Below are 19,383 nucleotides of genomic sequence, written 5' to 3'. Positions count from 1 at the left end.
GCAAGTTATATAGGAGGATAAACACGAGATTTGGAGACTGAGTTCTAGAATCAGAAGCAGAAGGAAAGCAAAGTATGTCGAATCGGTTTAATTAATCCTGTTTTGACAAGAATATAAGCTCGGGGCGGGGTTAGTTTTCCCAACAAATTGAAATACAGCATCAACATATTTCTCATCCTAACACCCGACCAGTTTGGGACATACAAGAGTTCATTGTCTCAATTACAAGGGCTGACGATGGAAGCTTGGGATGGAGTCATATGATACGGAAGTCTCAAGCAAGATCTGAAAGGGAGTGGCTACCAAACGGAGCTTCGGCAGATCACCCCTGGTCAATTCTGTTTTGGGGCCGCCTCTTACTCTACCATCATTATAGGAGTATGGTGGGTTCCAGACAAAACAAAGATGAACGCAGCATAACAATTTTTCCTTTATACTTTACTTGGATATGTATTTATGCTATTAAATTTTCTGTTGAATTTTCTCCAAACAGGAACCACTGATTTACAAATATTGTCAACCACAGAATTTAGCGACCGGTGCCAGATCTTTCTGTGAATTGCTTGTTTTGCCTCTTTTGCTGTCAAAGTGCCTATGGTACCAGTTCATGTTTGGTTACTGAAGCTCGTGTAGAGGCATGTACAGCAGGATCCGTCGTCTTGGCAAGAATTCTGTTAAAATTGGGAACCTACGGGTTTTTTTTTTTCTAAAGATTTTCAAGGTTTCAGTGGGAGACAAAATAGGATGAAATCTGGAGTTTTGCCTTTTCATGTCCTTCCCAACAATGAGAAATTAGAGAATTCGATAAAAGCAACTTCAGCTAAGAGAAACTCAAATCTGACACTAAGACAGACATAAGACTTGTATGAGTCTGGGCAAGCTCATAATAAATAACTGGCCTAAGTGCTTTGTATACTTCTCAAAATACTGCATTCCCCCAGCAAACTATACCCAATCGTGTTCATACCAAAAATACCAACATGTTGATGACTAGATAAGAAGGGACGGAAAATATGCATGTTTATTCCAATTGCCAAAAATGGGCTCCGAGTGGAGAAATTTTGTGGACAAACACAGGAAAGAATTTGTAGTGAAATCCGTAATCCCGAATGCAATAGTATAGCGTTTTAATCCATTTGATAACTTCCAATAAGTGTTGCTGTCCGTAAGAAAAACATAATACAATTAGAAGAAAAATCAGCGATTTATCACAGATCCAGGAACTATGACCCCCAAGATCTAATTTTCATATACAATGCCAGGACAGCGCTGGCCTATGTAATGTAATTGTGCCAACCAAATACATCATCTCAAAAACCCAACAGAAACAACTAGATCAAAAAAGGACTAGAATTGTGCCTCCGGCTTTTCTACACAATGGTATGAATAAAAAAAGGATTGCCTACAACTCCTCTTGCCGAGCAGGCAAAGATTTACCTCCACGGACCTCCACAGAAAGGATGTCTCTAATCTTCTTCACCCCTTGAGGCACGCGGTCAGAGTCTGTTTGCATTACTCAAGCCGACATTCTCACTTCCGCTTTCCATCGGATTGTTATTTGATACCAAGGACTTAGAGACTCTCTCGAAGTTTGGCCAACAATGAAATTAAAATGCAATCAGCCACTTCTTTCTGCATATCCAGACCAAGGAAAACTTCCATGAAAATGCAGATTAGTTCATCGCAAATGACATTGCCTTAATGTCAAGGAGTGAGCATAAACATGCATGCATCATTTTCTACTTTCCGCTTATATTTGATCAGCATGTGCAGGTTAGGAGTTATAAATCAAACTAGCAGAAAAAAGGAAATATAGCTTGTCAATTCTCAACAAATGTGAACTTTAAGCCTGAAGGTAAGATTTCAAGTAAAAGCTTGAGAGAAATTCCAAGAGGTATGCTACAGAAAACAAAATTTTAGTTCTTTTAAGCACTGCGTAGAACCTGGATGACAACCTCAGTTTCAAGGAAGAAGTCCTAAAGTTTGAGCACCATATTTTCATGAGTATCCAAGCATGGGATATCCTAACTGGTTAAGATAATGTCAAAATTTCATTCAAGTGTTGATGGTGAAAGTTTATCTTTGAATAGCATCTTTACAAAGTTAAGAATCACGACAAGATGCTCTATATCGAACTAAAATAGTGCTGCAAAACCATAACAGCTTCAAGCTACCTACTTCATGATGGATCCAGTGGATGTTGATCTATCAAGTCGAACAATTCGTCTCCAATGCCAAACCCAAGCATCCTAGCCATGTCACTTGTTTTAAGCCTTGGCTTAGAGACATCATGTTTCTTCAACCAAGTGTATACCACCATCACTTTGCTCATAATGAATAATTCTAGTGCCTCAGGATTGAAGACAACTCCCATTCTCATATTCATCTGCCAACATATAATTAAAAATATTTCAAGCTATTTTTGATGGAATATATCTCTCACTGAAAATCTTATTCGGTATATACATAGAAATTATTGATCTGCAGACTCCGAGTTAATTACCTGGTGAGGAACCAACATAGCTGCATAACGGGCAAGCTCTCCTGCTCGCCAGTCCAACAAGACAGGAAGCCACGGACAAGTGGCATCGAGTCTCAAAAACCAGAGTCTTACGTCTGGAAATTCTGATAGTTCTCGAAGATCTCCAGGATCCTCCCTTGTGTAATTGATAGTAAACCCAATTGTACGTTCTAGATACTCCTTTGGCTCAGCTGAAGCAAAGATGAACACAATCCCCATAAAATTTGAACCATATATATATGCACTGTGGAAGTTCGGTGTATCTCTCTAAGGCTTACCGGACAAGGGAGATGTGATTCCGGTGGCCACTTGAAACGGTGATAAGTCAAGGCTACGAATGACATCATTATCTATCACTACTTCAAAACGGCCCTCGGTTGGGGGCATTGGTGGAGCAACTCTTGATGAATCTGCCAATCAGAGTGTATTAATGTTTACCTTGTGCCCAAATAAATCTCTCTCTCTCCCCTCCCCCTCTCCCCCCCGAAAACACCATATGTTCAGCTTTGAGACATTGGTTTAATATTGAATGTTAGATAGTGAGAACGAAAATTCAAGGGTATCCCGAGCAATTGCAATAATCGGGTTCATTGATATTCCTCGTATAGTAGATGCTATCACACTTACAATCATACTCAATTCGATGGAATTGTTTGATCTTAAAGGGGATCTTCTACAATTTCACACGTGAGGTGTTATTTCTTGGTTTCGTCATTAGAAACTTGATTATTTTTAGATAATAGTAGATAGAAATAACGCTGGTAGGGAGGAACGTCTTTATTAGAATATTTTTGCTTCTCACTTCGGGCAATTAGCAATAATTTTTCTGTGGACTTCCGGAAATTTGTTTCATGTAGCTTGGCAAGGAAATTTTGAGGCATGGGTACAGGGCCCCCCACATGTAAGACCGAGAAATGGATCAAATGGTATATTCTTTTGTTTTGTTGGTAGATTGGAGGATCAAAAACATGACTATTGCTTTCCAATTGGCTGTCTCATTGATTACATACTGGGAAGAACGTGACCCCATTATGTTTCAAAAAGTCCAAGGTTATAATTTGAAGGTAATCAACTAGATCATTAATAATGCTATGTTAAGCACAGACTTAAGTTAAATCCATCTACCCTAAAGAACCAAAAAACCAAACGCTCAAATGCATCGCTAGATCGCTAAAAAAAAAAAAAAGAAATACATCGCTAGAAGCATCTGAGCTTTAGGCCCTCAGCAAATTTTAGCGTGAACAGAGAAACTAATTCCCACAGAACATTGTATAACCGTTCATGGGTAGGCCAAGCTAAAATCGGGGGAGTGGACTGGAGTCAACATGGAGTAGGAAATTCAGCAGCTTGAGCAGAATGATCAAGAACTACACCGGAATCCAAACCCGAAAAGAGAGCCATTTGCCTCATAAGTTTAACTCCAAGATAACAGTACATCAGCAGGAAAATAGTTCGACACAACTAATCTACGGGATTCGATTAGGACATACGTCGAACACTTAGCATGCCATCCGCTCCGCCAAAAACGAACTGAAAGTCTTACCTTCTTCGTCATCGTAAAGGGAAAGATCGAAGTTCCCAGAGGGATTGAAGGCCACCGAAGCCGAGACGTCGGCTCGCTGCTCGCTCAAGCGCGGAATGGGCAGAGAGGGCCAAGAATTCGAGGTGGGTCTCGAGGGAATCCATGGAGGGGAAGAGGGAAGAATCCGAAGGGGGGAACGAGAAAGTGGGAGCAGGGGTTTCACGGCAGTGGCCATGATTAGCATGTCGGAGAGTGGTCATGTGTGGTGGCCTTGTGTCTCATTTATCCAACTTCGTTCGATCCTTTATGGCTTCGTCACCAAATTGAAAATAGATCGATTTTATTACATGACAGAAGATCGATTTTTCAATTCTCCATTTTCACTCCAAAGTTTCATCGAGAAGAATTCAAATTATATACAACATGAATTCTTTAAATTTATGAGTATGGATTAGTAACGAATTGGTTATAAATTTATTACACATGTGGCAATTCAATTATAAACTTTTCGATTTTGGCGATGTAATTTCAAAAGCTTTGCGTGAATTCCAATCTAGTCCTTTTTTACCAATTGCGATAGAAAATTATTGGACAATTTTACTATAAAGGACGTCTTACTTACGTGGATTGCCACATCATCAATTTCTAAAGACAATTGGCCAGAAGCATTATATTGAAATTTCTCGCAAAAGTTTAGAACTACATTGGTAAAGTTGAAAATTTAGGACCAACTTTGCATTTGCACAATAGATTCATGACAGATTTTGTAATTTTTATTAATGAATAGTGATTTCAAAATTCCAATTTCACGTGTTCTAACTTTAAATTGATATTAAAATCTCTCTCCTCCTACAATTATATAATCTTTTTTGGAAAAAGGCCACCAAAATTCTAAACCATACCTATCGTGACACATTTATCCTAAAAAAAATTTTGTGACACAAAAAGCCTCAAACTTTTATCCATGTGACACATTTACCCCAAACTTATACCACTATGACATATCTACCCAAAATTTTTTTGTAACACTAAAAACCCTAAACTTGTAGGTATGTGACACGTTGTGACAAATTTAACTAAAATTTTAGAGTAAATGTGTCACTTACCTACAAGTTGGGTTTTTTTGTGTCACAAAAAGATAATTTTGGGTAAACGTATCACATTGGTATAAGTTTGAGATTTTTTGCTTCATAAAAAAAGTTTGGGATTTGTGTCACACGGATACAAGTTTGAAGTTTTTAGTGTTACAATAAGGTTTAAGGTAAATGTGTCATGGTAGACATAATTTAGATTTTTTTGTGGTGTTTTCCGATCTTTTTCTAATAACAAGAGATGCTAAATTATCGGGATGCATTTGATCTTCTGGATTTTTAACCAAGATAGGACTGAAAAGGATAGGATATGAAATTCATAGATTTTACTATATGCTATCCACTATTTGGTGAATCACAATATTATTTTCATATCACATTTTATTCATTGTTTGGTATGAACCGCATATTAGTGTAAATGAACCTAAAATTTGCACAAATGGAGATGGTATGAATCTCTCATAACACTCTTATCTACTTCATTTTTATTTTTCCTTCTCTTTTTTAATTTTTTTCTTTTTTTTTCCCTTTCCATCATTCTCTAACAAAATTTTATTAAATAGTAAACTATACTAATATTCCTAAAATGCCTAAAATATGTAGTAAATATAAATATCACCACCATATATATATATTGAATTTATATTATCCGATAGAAAGAAATTTGAATATATAGATAAAGATAGGAATAAATAATAATAAAATTGCTGTAATCTTTTTTATTTTAAATCGTTTGCATCAGAATTCTAATATTATTTATATTCTAGTAAGTTTAATATTATTGTTTAATGAAACTAGTAATTAAAAAAAAATAACTGTTACATTATGGATATTAGAAATCTTACCCACCTATGTCCCACCTCCTTGGTGAGATAATTTTATCCAAGTTATATCCTTCTTATATCCAACTTTTTCCTATCCTAGGCAAGCACCAAATACGGGATAAGATAAATTTTATCCTATCTCGAATTTATCCCTACTACCAAATGCAACCTCATATCTTTCTTTACACTTCATTTTTTCCTTTAAAAATTTTCCCGCGATGCATACACATGTCATCTCCACTAGTTTATGTAATCTTTTTAGGCTTCATAGTTTCACGAAAAAAATGAATGGTTTGAAAAATATTTTCCTAAAAATGATCGTTTACATCACTAATAAAAATGAATGAATGAATTTTTTTTATTGTCCATGGAAATGTTTAGATATAAATTATTGGCAATAGTGAAAATAGTTTTCATTGGCTAATTATTCAAAAAATTATTTTAGAAAAATATGTTTCAAATCATTCATTTGCCCCGAAAACAAATGAAGGCTTAAATGAATGCAATAATATGATTCATGCATAAGATTTCGTTAGGTGCGCACCGTGTGGTGTCTAAAAAGATAGGGAGCATCATTGAACTTTCCCAAAGCCCCTTCGGGAAAAATGCAAGGCGTTTGGCAACCATTCTCAAGGGGTTTCAGATGAAAGTTAATACTAGCATTAAGCTTTCAGCATTTGGCCAAATGCTGAGCTAGTGTTTTTCTTCTGAAAATATCCTCAGTTTTTCTTTCAAATTCCAATTTTGTCCCTTATTTTTTATTAAAATAAAAAAATGAAACTCTAGGCAGTCGGCGAGCCAGCATGACCCTAGCGGTCATCTTGGGTCATGCGACCCCAGTGGCAGCCACCAGCCTTTGCGCTAGTTTTGATTTTCCTTTTTTGATTTTTAATTATATTTTATTTAAAAAGAAATATTGTAACAAAGCTCATTTATAAATTTTTCTTTCCATACACTAGTTAGGCCAAAGTTGCTTTTCAAAATATTTTTTTACCAAACGCTATTTTCATTTTTCCAAAGCTCATTTGCAAAGTTAAACCAAACCCACCAGTAGTCCGTACAAGTGAAAGGAGCATGATTTTTTGACCCAAAAAAAAGGAGCATAAATAATGCCGTTCGTGAATTTCAATTTGAAAACAATGATTACTAGAGAAGTTAAATTCCTCAATATTTTTTCTTTCGCATATATGGAAAAAAATTACCAAAAAAATCTTAAACCTATTAAAATTGTGCCAATTTAGTCATAAATTTTTTTCTTAATCAATTAAATCTTAAGCATTTTTACATTTTGTCAATTGAATTCATCTAACCAATTTTGGCCGGAAATAGATGACATAGATGTCGGCCGTCTATCTGCCGTCCTCCGTGGCACTACAAGTGTTGACGTGAGAATTTTGAATTAGTATTAATTTTTTTTGTCTTTTTTGGTTGCCGGCAGCCTCCTACCGGCCTTAACAATAAAAAGAAAAGAAAAGACAAGATAAAAAATAAAAATAATAATTAAAATTTTATAAATTTTAAAATAAAAAAATTTCACGTCAATACCTACGATGCCATGCGGATAGCCGGTGGACGATCGACATCCATGTCATCAATTTTCGGATGGACTCAATTAGCAAAATGTGAAAATGCTGAGGACTTAATTTAAGAAAAAAATAGGTTTAAGAATGAATAGTTACAATTGCAATAAATCTAGAATTTTTTAACATACCCGTGTACAATTTCTTCGTGTTGCATAGATTTTCTTTTTCCATTAGTCGATAAATGCATATATCTCACAATAAGATGCTTTTCGTAACATTCAATTTGTTGTGAAAATGCTACGCGCGTGCATAGTGATATTTAAAATAGACACGCAATTTATATTGATATTAATACGTCTACATGTCATTCGATAAAATTAAGGGAAATATCCTAATTCATTGCAAAGAACTAGTGATCGTCTCTTCTGTTTGCTTGCTTTTCACACAAGTAACATTCCATCAATGGCTACCATAAATGTAGAACTAACTACAAAGTCTCATCATACCCCAACCTCATAATACTCTCACAAAATCTCACATAATATCAAAGCAAGAAGTTATGTGTTCAAATCTTTTCAATCCCTATTTACCTAGTAATGGACAAAAGATCAAGCATGAATTTCTTAGTAATTAATTGAAAACTTTGTTTCGATTATATGTGAAAGTGTTGTTGTTGGGTGTCATTCTGTATATCAAGATAGGCATCGATTATGGTTATTAATCCAGTGATGATGTTACAACTTAGCAATTTGATTTTACTCGTGTCTATTCAAAGTTCCCCCTTTAATATAAGGTGCATGCTCTCCCTTTCCCGCTTTTAACAGTCACACCCCAACCGTTTTTGGTGACAGTAGAACATAATGGGTGTATTTGGTTTGGCTTTGGAAATGAGCTTTGAGAATGCAAATGCCTTTAGCCTAAGTGATTTTGGAAAAATGCAAATGGTATTTGATAAAAAATTCTTTGAAATGCAACTTTAAATTAAGTTGTGTGTGGCAAAAAAAAAATTGTAAAGGGCTTTTGGCTGCGTATTTTTTTTTTTATTTCTTCTCTTTATTGCAAAAAACAAAACCCTTTATCGGCCAGGGAAAGGCTCAGGTTGCTGGCTGGTGAAGGGCTCGAGCTGCTTGGGTCACGTGACCTAGGTGACGAGGCCTAAGGTTGCGCGACCCAATCACGCTCACCGGCCCTTCGACAGCCCGATCTGCCCTTGACGCTCCTTATTGACCTCACTCAAGAAGGAAGATGAATAGTAAATCTAGGATTTCACTTTTTAAGAGAAGAAAAATTGGATTTTTATTAACATTTTGAGGGCAAAATAGGCAACTTGACATTTTACATTAATGGGGCTTTCGGCCTTCCAATAATGATTTAGAGTGGAGCCGATATAGCTTCTGCATTTCGATCATATTTGTTGTTCTTGGCTCCATAATTTTGCCGTTAGAAGAAGCATGGGAATCACTCATGCAAGTTGACAACGAAGATTTGACCTGCCAATGAGCTCGAATCCTTATTTGAGATTAAATGGGCTAGTTCGGGTCCTTATATAAAATAAAATCCACTCTAGGCTGTTTTTTTGAGAAAATGGCACCACTTAATGCCCTTAACAACTTCTGTTGGAATAAGTATATAGGGAGTGCCATAACTTTTATACGACGTTCACTTGAGTACCATAAATTTTTTTTTTTACTCACTTGAGTGCCACGTCGGAGCGAAATCGTTCACTGGAGTGCCATTTCCGACAAATCGTCTTACGTGGACTTTTTATTATCATTTTATTTATGTTTCAATGACACATGAATTTTCTTATATATTTTCTATTTTTTATTCATTTTGATTTTAATTATTTAATATTTTATGGGAAAAAAAACTATTTGAGTTTCCCCCTTGACCGGCAAGGTCGCTAGCCACGGCCTGCTTGCCTAAGGACGAGGACCACCTTGCCCTCGGCCCTCCCGACCTTGGCGGTTGCGGACAAGGGTGCAAAGGCCCTCGCCGGATCCGGGCGAGGGCCCTCAAGGCCCCGTTGGCCATGGGCAAGGGCCGTCGCGCCCTCGACTACGATCGAGGGGGCTTCGTCGACCATGGCCGAGGGCGCAATGGCCCTCACCGGGTCCGGCCGAGGGCATCCTCGCCCATGGCCGGTGGGGTTGCGAGGGCCCCGGCCTAGATCCGGCAAGGGCCTTTGCGCCGGCGGCCGTTACGGTAGCCCTTGCCCCTGGGCTAGCCATTTGTAGCCGGCGTGGGGGGGGGGGAACAAAAAAAAAGAAAATTTTCAAAATAACTTAAAAAGTAAAATAAAAACCTACGTGTACATTAAAAAATTCAAAAGAATTGCTCTAGCGATGCCATGTCAGATTTTCCGGCATTCACGTAGGATTTTCGGCGGGATAAATCGGCGATGGCACTTAAGTGATCATTGTTTCAAATTTATAGCACTCAAGTGAGCGAAAAAAAAAAATTATGACACTCAAGTTAACGCCGTACACAAGTTATGGCACTCTTAGTATACTTATCCCACTTCTGCTTTTATTTAAGACACGGTTTACTCGAATCCCTTTATTTAGGTCTTTATCTGGGATTAAATTAGCCATTACAAGGCCTTATTTGAGACAAGCTTACTACAAGCCATCTTTTAGGAAAACAATCAAATTTCAAACCCTTATTTGAAATTTTCATATTTTTCATGATACTTTATATATATTCTTTGCTTGACAAGGCATGTGAATTGTGATTCAAATGAAGCTCACATCAATTACATCCCAGTTCTCCTTGACCAACGTATCAAGATCTAAATATCATAAGTCAATGTTTGTGCTTAATTATGGGTTATTGACAGATGTGCACTTTAACATAGTTAGGAAGTAAATTACACGTCCAAAAAGCGTAGCAGGGGATGGAAATCTTGCCAAAGGAAATCCCCCTGGAGTATCATATCTCACCCCTATTCCTTTTCCCATTGTGGTTAAAGGCAACAAGATCACCAGGAGACAAGAATTGAAAAAATGCTCCAAATTGCATCCTTAATGGCCAATTCAAGGAGGACAAGAACTTGTCAACGTAACCAATGAATTCCCCCAAGCAAAAAAAAAAAAAAAATTTCTAATCTCAAAACCCAGTTTTGTCCTCACATAACTCAACTAAGCTTTGGATCTTATACTAATCAAAACTCTGGCCCCCACCATTTACTTTAATCTCTTTTTCAGACCCCTGTTACGTGGCCAATGTCCCTTTACCGGACATGCAAGAAACTTCAAAACTCTGTCCTCCTCCATTGTTGGTTGGTGCCCAGATGCCAAATCACCCTTTGCCAATCATTCAAACTCAGAGACAAATGTGAAATTTCCTTCCTCTGACCCCTCTCTCTCTCTCTCTCTCTCTCTCTCTCTAGACCCCTCGTAGAGGCACCAACACAAGAGGGGTCATTCTTGAGCTGAGTTTCAGACGCACCCATCAAGCAATGGTGAGCCTAAAAGCTGGAACAAGACCGCCATGGGTGGGCTTGGGAGCAGCGGTTTGGGTCCAGATAGCGTCGGGCAACTCCTACAACTTCCCTCTGTATTCCCACTCTCTCAAGTCTGTTCTTGGCTTCAACCAGCACCAGCTGACCCTGCTTGGGGTGGCCAACGACTTGGGCGAGAACTTCGGGCTCCTCCCCGGGTTCATCTGCAACAGGTTGCCACCTTGGGCCGTCCTCCTGATCGGCGCCGTAGCATGCTTTTCCGGCTACGGCGTGCTCTGGCTCGCCCTGAGCCGAACGGTCCAGGCTCTGCCTTACTGGTTGGTGAGTTTTGACTGGTAGCTTTCTGTGTTTGGTTTTGAATTTGATTGTGCTGGAGCTTTTCTTGTGTTCTAAGATTTCCGGACGCGTGACGGGGTCTTTAGTTTAAAGAAAGCTGGGTTTCATTGCCCCCATTGAGAGTAACATTAGGTTCTACATCTATGAACAAACTTGTGTTCTTGAGGTTTCTGATTTTGTAACGTTTTTGTCTTGACGAACTTCTATGTTTTACTGTTTAGAATATCAAAACCCGAGAATATTTAGATCAGATTCGAACATTGACTGATTTTACGTGCATGTCGAGGGTGCTATCTACTGATGATTTGCAAACAAGAGATTCTTCAGGGCCCATTTTCGGTTTTTTCCAATAAAACGGCAACAGGGAAACATGCAGAGTAGTAAAACAGAATGACCCGGAAGGATAGTCTTCTTCCTGAAGCCGAAAACATGATGATATCAACCAAAATAGGGGAAGGTTGTTCCGGGAAAGGGTGCCGAAGACCGAAGAAATCGTTGAAGACTTCGAGTAATACTATGTTTATTCTATTCAAGAAAAGGAAACGTCATTTCTTAGTTTTGTCCAAGTAACCTGGTCATTCACGAAATCCATCATCAATCTTTATCAAGCAATGGGCTGGTTGTTGGCCATACAATGAAACCGATTGATAACAAACAGTCAACATGAACTTCCTAGCTTGAATGCTTCAATTGTTCACCGCGAATTCCTGGAACTTGGGAATTGCTCAACAGGCCAATGTAAGAGAAGTAGACGCTTGCAATAGGGATGAATATAGTCCAATGAGATAGATTGGAGCAGACCTTGTTCTGGATTTAGGATGGTATTCATGGCTTCCTAAGTGACTGGGATAAAGGTGCGAATTTATCGAAGGAGCAGATACTAAGCCAGTGAATGTCTCAAATTTTGAAATGATGCCAGTTTTATGATGCGGAGTTCCCTGTTGTCTCTCCATTTATGTCGTTAATCTGTATGTCTTTTATATTTAAACTGCTTCGAAACCTAATCCGACTCAGATGTGGCTCAGCTAATGATGCAGAAGAAAAACATTCACGGAGGGAAAAAAATCCGATAATGTAGGTCTGATTCTGTGTTTTCGCGGTCACATGAAACATCTATCTGGAAAACAGCTATCCTACATTATTGGATGTTTTCCCTCCGTGAATGTTTTTCTTCTGCATCATTAGCTGAGCTACATCTGAGCACAAGTAGAAGTTTTGGTGCATCTAGTTCAAGACATGTTATTTTTCGGTGACTACAGACTAATGGTACACTTTCCGAATCTCTTGCTGGCCACAAGGACTGTGATGATCAAACTCACAGAAAATGTCGAAAATCAACTTCGTGACATGAAGCAATTACAAATCACAGTTTTCTTGAGGGAATCTCCCTTCATTTTTTTTGTCGAGGTGGTTTTCACCTCCTTACTGATCCACAGATTGTCACCCAATGCAACCATGCACTCACTTCCGAAACAAATCGTAGACTTTTTTTTTTTTTTTTTGGTTGCAAAACATTTGGTAGACTTGGCAAACGGGCTAATCTCATGCTTAGAATGTCCTGTAAATTACCTTTAGGCTATGCTTTTTCAAAGTTGTAGGACGAGATTTCAGTGGAGCAAGCTTGACTTGAAATGCTATTCCCTGCATCAAATTTTGACATCCTTTCACCTTTAATTCTAATGTTCACTGCAGCTATGGGTTGCTTTGTGTGTTGCCACCAACAGCTGCGCCTGGTTCGGTACAGCCATTCTGGTTACTAACATGAGGAACTTTCCCGCCGACCGAGGCACGGTTGCTGGGATTCTCAAAGGATACTGCGGCTTAAGTGCGGCCGTATTTACTGAAATTTATGGCGTCATGCTTCACCATTCTTCTTCCAGACTCCTCCTGTTCCTCTCACTTGGAGTCCCGGTTTCGTGCTTCATCACTATGTATTTCATCAGGCCTTGTGTTCCCGCCTCCAGTGAAGATTCTTCAAAGCATGGACATTTCATGTTTATACAGGCAACAAGCATTGCACTTGGCTTGTATACGTTCTAACGACAACAATATTGAACGACATCCTTCCTCTGACTTCTAAATTATCTTACTCAGCAATTGCCGTCATGGTTCTCCTCCTCCTGGCTCCTCTTGCTGTCCCTCTAAAGATGACATTTAGTCGAAGCAGTAGGGCCCTGACGGTGGAAAGCCAATACGGCCCTTCGGATGGCATTGTTTGTGAAGGATATGAAGATAAATCTGAACCGCTTCTGACGAATTCTACGACGGAAATGTACCTTGGAGGCCCTGATGAGAACAATGATGTGTCCGAGATTAATATGCTCTTGGCAGAAGGTGAAGGGGCGGTGAAGAAAAAGAGGAGGCCTAAGCGAGGAGAGGACTTCAATTTCTTTGAAGCTCTTGTCAAGGCAGATTTCTGGCTTCTGTTCTTGGTGTATTTTGTTGGAGTTGGTACTGGGGTGACCGTCCTTAATAACATGGCGCAAATCGGGATTGCACAAGGTGTGCATGACACCACTATCCTCATGTCTCTGTTCAGCTTTGGCAACTTCGTGGGTCGGCTTGGCGGAGGTGTCGTGTCTGAACATTTTGTCAGGTAAGTGTAGCACTGATTTCAATTCTTTCGGCAATTTGTGATGTCATGGATGCCTCGGTGTCCTGACTTGAATTTACCTTCAGAGAGCACTTCTTAGGTACCTTTGCTTTTTCAGTTTGGCCTAGTACCGTGCGTATCTTGCTCCCAACTTCATGGGACTATAATGGTGAATCTAAGTCCATACTCCTCGCAGGTCGAAAATAATTCCTCGTACCATCTGGATGACACTGAGTCAAGTAATCATGATCATCACCTACTTTCTTTTCGCATCAGCGATAGATGGAACGCTCTATGTGGCAACTTCACTACTTGGAATCTGCTACGGTGTTCAATTCTCCATCATGATCCCAACCGTCTCCGAGCTTTTTGGACTGAAGCATTTTGGCTTGCTGTACAACTTCATCTCATTGGGGAATCCCATTGGCGCATTCCTCTTCTCGGGCCTCTTAGCTGGTTACATATATGACAATGAGGCGGCTAAGCAGCACGGATTTGATGTGCTCGCCTCGACCATGACTTGCTTGGGTCCTGATTGTTTCAGGCTCACCTTTCTGATTTTGGCTGCAGTGTGCGGTTTTGGCGTAATTATGAGCCTGATTCTGACTATCAGAATAAAACCTGTTTACGAGGCTCTTTATGCCGGTGGATCGTTCAGGCTGCCTCAAAGTTCAACTCACTGAGGTCAGGTTGATATGCCTGATTTTCATTTTTTTCCTTCCATTTCTAGGACAAGAACCTGCTTAACAGGTTCTTTTTCAGAAGTTGCTATTGCAGCTAGCCATTCTTTTCTTAGCTCTACTATATGATGAGAAAAGAGGGAACCTAGTCTGTCCACATTTTACAAAGAAAATTGAATATCATTGCAATACACATATATTCAGCATGTCCATGTGAACTAGAAATTTTAGTTTCTTTCCTGCTATAACTATGTCCTAGCAAGATCTGGAATCATGCAGAAGATGTGAAAACGCAAGCTGGATCATATGGAGAACCAGCGATAACATAATTCAGATTGAAGAGGAATAACTCATCATCGAAAAGATGAGGGAAGGGTAGGACTATCACATTTATCCCATGTTATAGTTGTCATTTGGCTAACAGAATCGTAGTTTAAAGATACTAAGATCTTTAAGGGTCAGTACTATCAGGCAAACTTTTGAGAATGCCCGAACGTGGCTTTTGGGGCTAGTTGAAGTTAATTCGATCTAGTCAAATTTATACAGATACAGTAAACTGGAAATCCGGACTAATTATTTAGGAAACCAAATGAATGCTCGAGCCGTACCTGTCTCAGAGGAAAAAATAGCACATGATGAAACAAATGTCGCATTTGGTGATGGTTATGTCAACATAATGAAACCATGCCATTCGCCAGCGAGGATTTATGAACAGAACAACTGGAATCACCAGTAGAACTGTGACATAAGACGATCCGAAGCTGAAGTAGGATGTCGTCATGTCTATGATTCCACCTTCATTTACCCGACTCTTGTTATTCCCAGTGGCTTGTCCAAGTAAAAGTGGAGCTCCATAGTAGCTGCTGTTATTAAATGACTGGAATCGTTTCTTATGTGGAATTTCACCGACAAGTTGTTGTAAGATACATTAAATACTGCAAAGAAGTCCACTCAGTGAGATCGTCAGGTGAGGAACCTGATAAGTTATTCTAGGAAAGATCAATACTCTCTATGTTTGTTGGCGCAGAGAATGACCAAGGTATATATCCTGTAGCTCATTGTGTGATAGACTCAGTGCACCGATGTATTGTAAAATTCCTATCTCATTGGTTAATTTTACCTGTTAACCTGTTGCAAGAAAGATCCAATCCCACCATGAGAACAAGAACACCACGTTCACAAGTATTAAACCTTCCTTTTGTTGTGAACTCAACCTTCTAGGGTTGGATTCCTTTGAGCCATTGGTTCTGCACATGAACATCGTAATAATCAAATTCACTGCTTGTGTTTTTCGTGAAATATGAGGAAGATGACCATTCAGTGACTGTTTCTTCAATGCAATAAGGCGCTGTATCTACCTTACCGAACACTTCTTCTGCGAAGTTCATTTGATCTAAGCAACTAGGTAAATGGCCAGAAGGGTTGTTTACAGAAAGATCGATCATACTCAACTGTCTCAAGCTGCACAATTGGTCTGGAAATGTGCCACTGAACTGGTTAGCTCTGAGAAGAAGAATGCTCAAGCTAGGATGGTTCCCGACACCAGGGCTAACTCCATAGAAGTTACTATTGCTAAGGTCCAGTGCGACCAAATTTGAGCTGTTAGATAAAGCATGCATGATGGAGCCACTGAAATTGTTCTTATTCAGATGAACATCATTCAGAGTTCACCAGCTAAGGCACAATGTTATAGCGCTGGAAAGATTGTTCTCCGAGAGGTCCAAGAATTCAAGTTGCGACAAGCAACCTTGCAACTGATTATTGGCCAAGTTAACTGCCGCTAAGCTTGTCAAGTCGCAAATCCATCTTGCAATCTTGCCAGAGAAAAAGTTATTGCCAAGATCCATTACCATCAGACTCACAATAGATGACATAACAGGGATGTCCCCATAAAACTTATTGTGGTCCAATCGAAGCAATCTTAATCCTGTAGCAGCAAAGACATTGGGAAAAATAATCTCTCCTTGCAAGTTATTATTTGCTAGATTGAGAGTCCCCAAGTGGGAGCTTCCATTGATCAATTGCACTGGCAGTGTCCCTGATAAATTGCTGTTCGACAGATCTAAGACATTCAGCAATTTCATGTCGACAAGTCAGAACAGGATGCTTCCTTGAAATGCACTGGCAGACAAATCAAGTTTGCTCATACTAGGAAAAACTATACCCAATCGAGCTCGAATCCGTCCTCCTATTTTGTTGTTGGAGACCTCCACCGTTGAAAGATTCAGCATTCTCATTGACAGAAGTTGAAAAGGCCTCGTCAAAGAGTTGTTCCTCAGGTACAGCCTTTCCAGTCTCAAAACTTTTTTTTTCCAGCAACCAAGCCGGAAAAGGCCCTCCGACATTGCTCGGAGGAGAGCTCGACAACTCTCAAGTCGTGTTGGTGATAGAGAAAGCTGAGAGAAGTCACTGAAGACCCTTCAAATTGACTACTTGACCAGCTCAAAACATTCAGTTGGAACTTTGGAATCCAAGGTTCACCCTTTGCATCTGTTGTTCTTGGCTTTGCATTGTCTAGCAAAAGGACTTTAAGCCTTGAATGGTTGGTGGATAGACTCAGAGAAGAAGGGACTTCAAAAGGGTTCTTTGAGATGGAAAGTTATTTGAGTGAAGTAAGGCTTGCAAGAAGAGTCGAGGTGGCGTTTCCTGTGAACTTGCTGTCACTGAGACTCAGAATGCGAAGATATGCCATGTTTTGCCAACGCAAAGGGAGGCTCCCAGTGAGTTCGTTGCCGCTGAGATTCAACTCCTTCACTTGTTTCAGCTCACAAAAGCCTGCCAAAAATATCTCTGTCAAACAATTTAGCCTGTACTTCAAAGTTTACACAAGAATTTGGGATTTACATTCAGGTAGGTTGCCACTAAGGCCACTGCTGAAGAATGACGGCAGTTCAAGAGAAGCCAAACCGTCAACAGTCAAAATGAAACTCGCGTCTATCAGTGAACTGGACAGATTGAAGTTCATTTTCTCCAAATCTCTCAAGGTGTAGCAGTCTACAATCAAGATGGCAGAGAAAATATGCATCACAAGCAAAATAATGAAGAAACTGCAAGTACAAAGTAATCTTGAAGAAAACAAAAGGCAATCTTCACTTTACTAGAAGAACAGTACCGGGTAACAGAGATCTCATCAGCAGTATACATCAAACCCACTAGATTGTAACTGGCATTTTCCTTTTCTTTGTGAACATTCATAAGCCCCATTTATACATATTGTCGACCATACTTATTCTAACAGATTCAATCAATAACATTAGTGGGTTTCACATAGCCCAGAAAAGGACATGGAGCCAACATTTTCTATTGAGATGGTGTCGGCCAAATCACATTTTCTCCTTGTTTGCAACCCCGTCTTATTGTCGAAACAACTATAGTACTAAATTTGCAGGACAAGAAAAGTGAGTAAAGCTCAAGTGCAAGAGAGCATAACCTGTCATCTCCTGTAGCAAATGGGTCATCGCCGTTATGGCTCACGTCCAAAACCTCCAAGTTGCGCAAACTGTTGAATCCTACAGCGAAGAATGGTCCTATTAACAAAAAGTAGCAATACAAATCTATAGTATAAGCAAGCATGCGTGCGTGCTATTGGAACATAGAAGCTAGAGAATATTTCAGTGGTTTTATGTTTACTTTCTATATGTGAGGGTCCTCCCAATTGGTTACCTTGTAGGGACAGAGACTTCAAGAGATGAAAATTCAGCTACAAAGGGAATGATAGAGCTATCCAGAAAATTATAACTCAAGTCAAGGGCCTCCCGTTTGTTCAACCTCAACAGTCCTTTGTAATCTGCATTTAGAACATGAGCAAGAGCATTCCTTTTCTCACTTTCCAACTTAACCGTAAGATCGATGGAAAAACAAAAGCACTTAAATGACAAAATCTGAAGCTTAGAGCTCCTATTAAGGGTTAGGAAAAAAATTTGTCTATGAAAAGTTTTTCTTTCTCTGTGAGATGTCCAAATGGGACGTGTGTTCCTTGAATGACTGACTAATCTTAAAAGTACATCAACTTGTAAAAATTTAAGATCTTAGATATCCAGTTAAAATTTGGTGACTCCATTCAATCTTGCTCGCCTATTCATATTGTCATATGAGGTAACTTCATCTCCAGGGATGATTTAACACATACAAGATCAAGCAAGGGTGGGTAAAAAAGACATAAAGCCTTCATCATCTTCAAATATGATCGAATATGCAGCTATTTACCGTGGCGTTGCTAAAATTCACATTGTAGGGATTTGCTCCATACTGTCATATTTAGTTTCAAAAGAGGATTCTAATTTCATTAACAGCCATTACAAGGATATATATAAACCTAGGATATATATAAAGACTATTCTACCCTTATTCTTAACACTCCCCCTCAAGTTGGGATGTAAATATCAAATAATCCCAACTTTTACATAAAACTCACTCTACTCCCCCGAGATTTAGTAAAACGTGGCAAGTGATTCTCGCCTTGCATGAAGAATAATTCCTTGAACTTTCTGTACGGTGACAAAACCTCAATGTGTTTAGTTCGCTCATGGAAGACAGGATTATTTGCAATGGAATAGCCGATTGATTATGCAATATAATACCGATGTTGGCAAACCAATTTCGATAATAACATCCTCAACAGCAATTCACCATGTGCCAAGCCCTATTCAGCACTTGATCGAGAAACCACATGTTGCTCACTTCCAGCGAAAATACCCCAAGGAACACACGGAACCCGATGTAGATCTCCGTCGGTAGGACATCCGCTAGTCACGTCGGAGAAACCTCGGTGTTATGTCCGTAATTCTTGAAAAGTAGCCCTTTACCCGTGCTCCTTCAAGTACTTAATAA

The 19,383-nt window shown here is 39.3% G+C and overlaps 2 protein-coding genes and 1 pseudogene across 6 annotated transcripts; 1 reads left to right on the top strand and 2 right to left on the bottom strand.

Annotated features, from left to right (window-relative positions):
* Positions 1-1,084: 1,084 nt before the first annotated feature.
* Positions 1,085-4,323, bottom strand: LOC115751036 (protein CHLORORESPIRATORY REDUCTION 6, chloroplastic). 5 transcript variants are annotated; one of them, XM_030688721.2, is made up of 5 exons: positions 4,065-4,321; positions 2,800-2,931; positions 2,504-2,712; positions 2,179-2,386; positions 1,221-1,655 (listed from the first exon to the last, which is right to left on the bottom strand). In XM_030688721.2, the coding sequence occupies exons 1-4, from the start codon at positions 4,285-4,287 to the stop codon at positions 2,180-2,182; spliced, it is 771 nt and encodes a 256-aa protein (XP_030544581.2). In that variant the 5' UTR covers positions 4,288-4,321; the 3' UTR covers positions 1,221-1,655; position 2,179. The 5 variants fall into 5 exon arrangements, with proteins under 5 accessions (XP_048134138.1, XP_030544581.2, XP_030544582.2 ...); XM_030688722.2 differs by having other exon boundaries at positions 1,221-1,640; XM_030688723.2 differs by having other exon boundaries at positions 1,221-1,632.
* A 6,336-nt stretch (positions 4,324-10,659) lies between these two features.
* LOC115730817 lies at positions 10,660-14,759 on the top strand (annotated as a pseudogene).
* A 1,011-nt stretch (positions 14,760-15,770) lies between these two features.
* LOC115731261 (receptor-like protein 13) lies at positions 15,771-17,757 on the bottom strand. The gene is made up of 4 exons (XM_048278065.1): positions 17,652-17,757; positions 17,398-17,547; positions 16,225-16,615; positions 15,771-16,182 (listed from the first exon to the last, which is right to left on the bottom strand). Exons 1-4 carry the CDS (start codon positions 17,755-17,757, stop codon positions 15,771-15,773), a joined length of 1,059 nt encoding a protein of 352 aa, XP_048134022.1.
* Between the last annotated feature and the right edge of the window lie 1,626 nt (positions 17,758-19,383).

The sequence above is a fragment of the Rhodamnia argentea genome, chromosome 4, assembly GCF_020921035.1.
Source record: "Rhodamnia argentea isolate NSW1041297 chromosome 4, ASM2092103v1, whole genome shotgun sequence".
NCBI lineage: Eukaryota > Viridiplantae > Streptophyta > Magnoliopsida > Myrtales > Myrtaceae > Rhodamnia > Rhodamnia argentea.
The sequence above is the reverse complement of the archived record's forward strand: the minus strand, read 5'-3'. Positions and strand labels throughout refer to the sequence as shown.

Excerpts from the sequence above, each read along its gene's own strand:
- LOC115751036 (XM_030688721.2), bottom strand. The coding sequence starts at position 4,287 with ATGCTAATCATGGCCACTGCCGTGAAACCCCTGCTCCCACTTTCTCGT. Across the intron at positions 2,713-2,799 it reads AATCACATCTCCCTTGTCCG|CTGAGCCAAAGGAGTATCTA; the intron begins GTAAGCCTTAGA and ends TCTTTGCTTCAG. Across the intron at positions 2,387-2,503 it reads CTATGTTGGTTCCTCACCAG|ATGAATATGAGAATGGGAGT; the intron begins GTAATTAACTCG and ends ATATGTTGGCAG.
- LOC115731261 (XM_048278065.1), bottom strand. The coding sequence starts at position 17,757 with ATGGGGCTTATGAATGTTCACAAAGAAAAGGAAAATGCCAGTTACAAT. Across the intron at positions 17,548-17,651 it reads TACCCGGTACTGTTCTTCTA|ACTGCTACACCTTGAGAGAT; the intron begins GTAAAGTGAAGA and ends TCTTGATTGTAG. Across the intron at positions 16,183-16,224 it reads ATAACATTGTGCCTTAGCTG|TGGCTCCATCATGCATGCTT; the intron begins GTGAACTCTGAA and ends GAACAATTTCAG.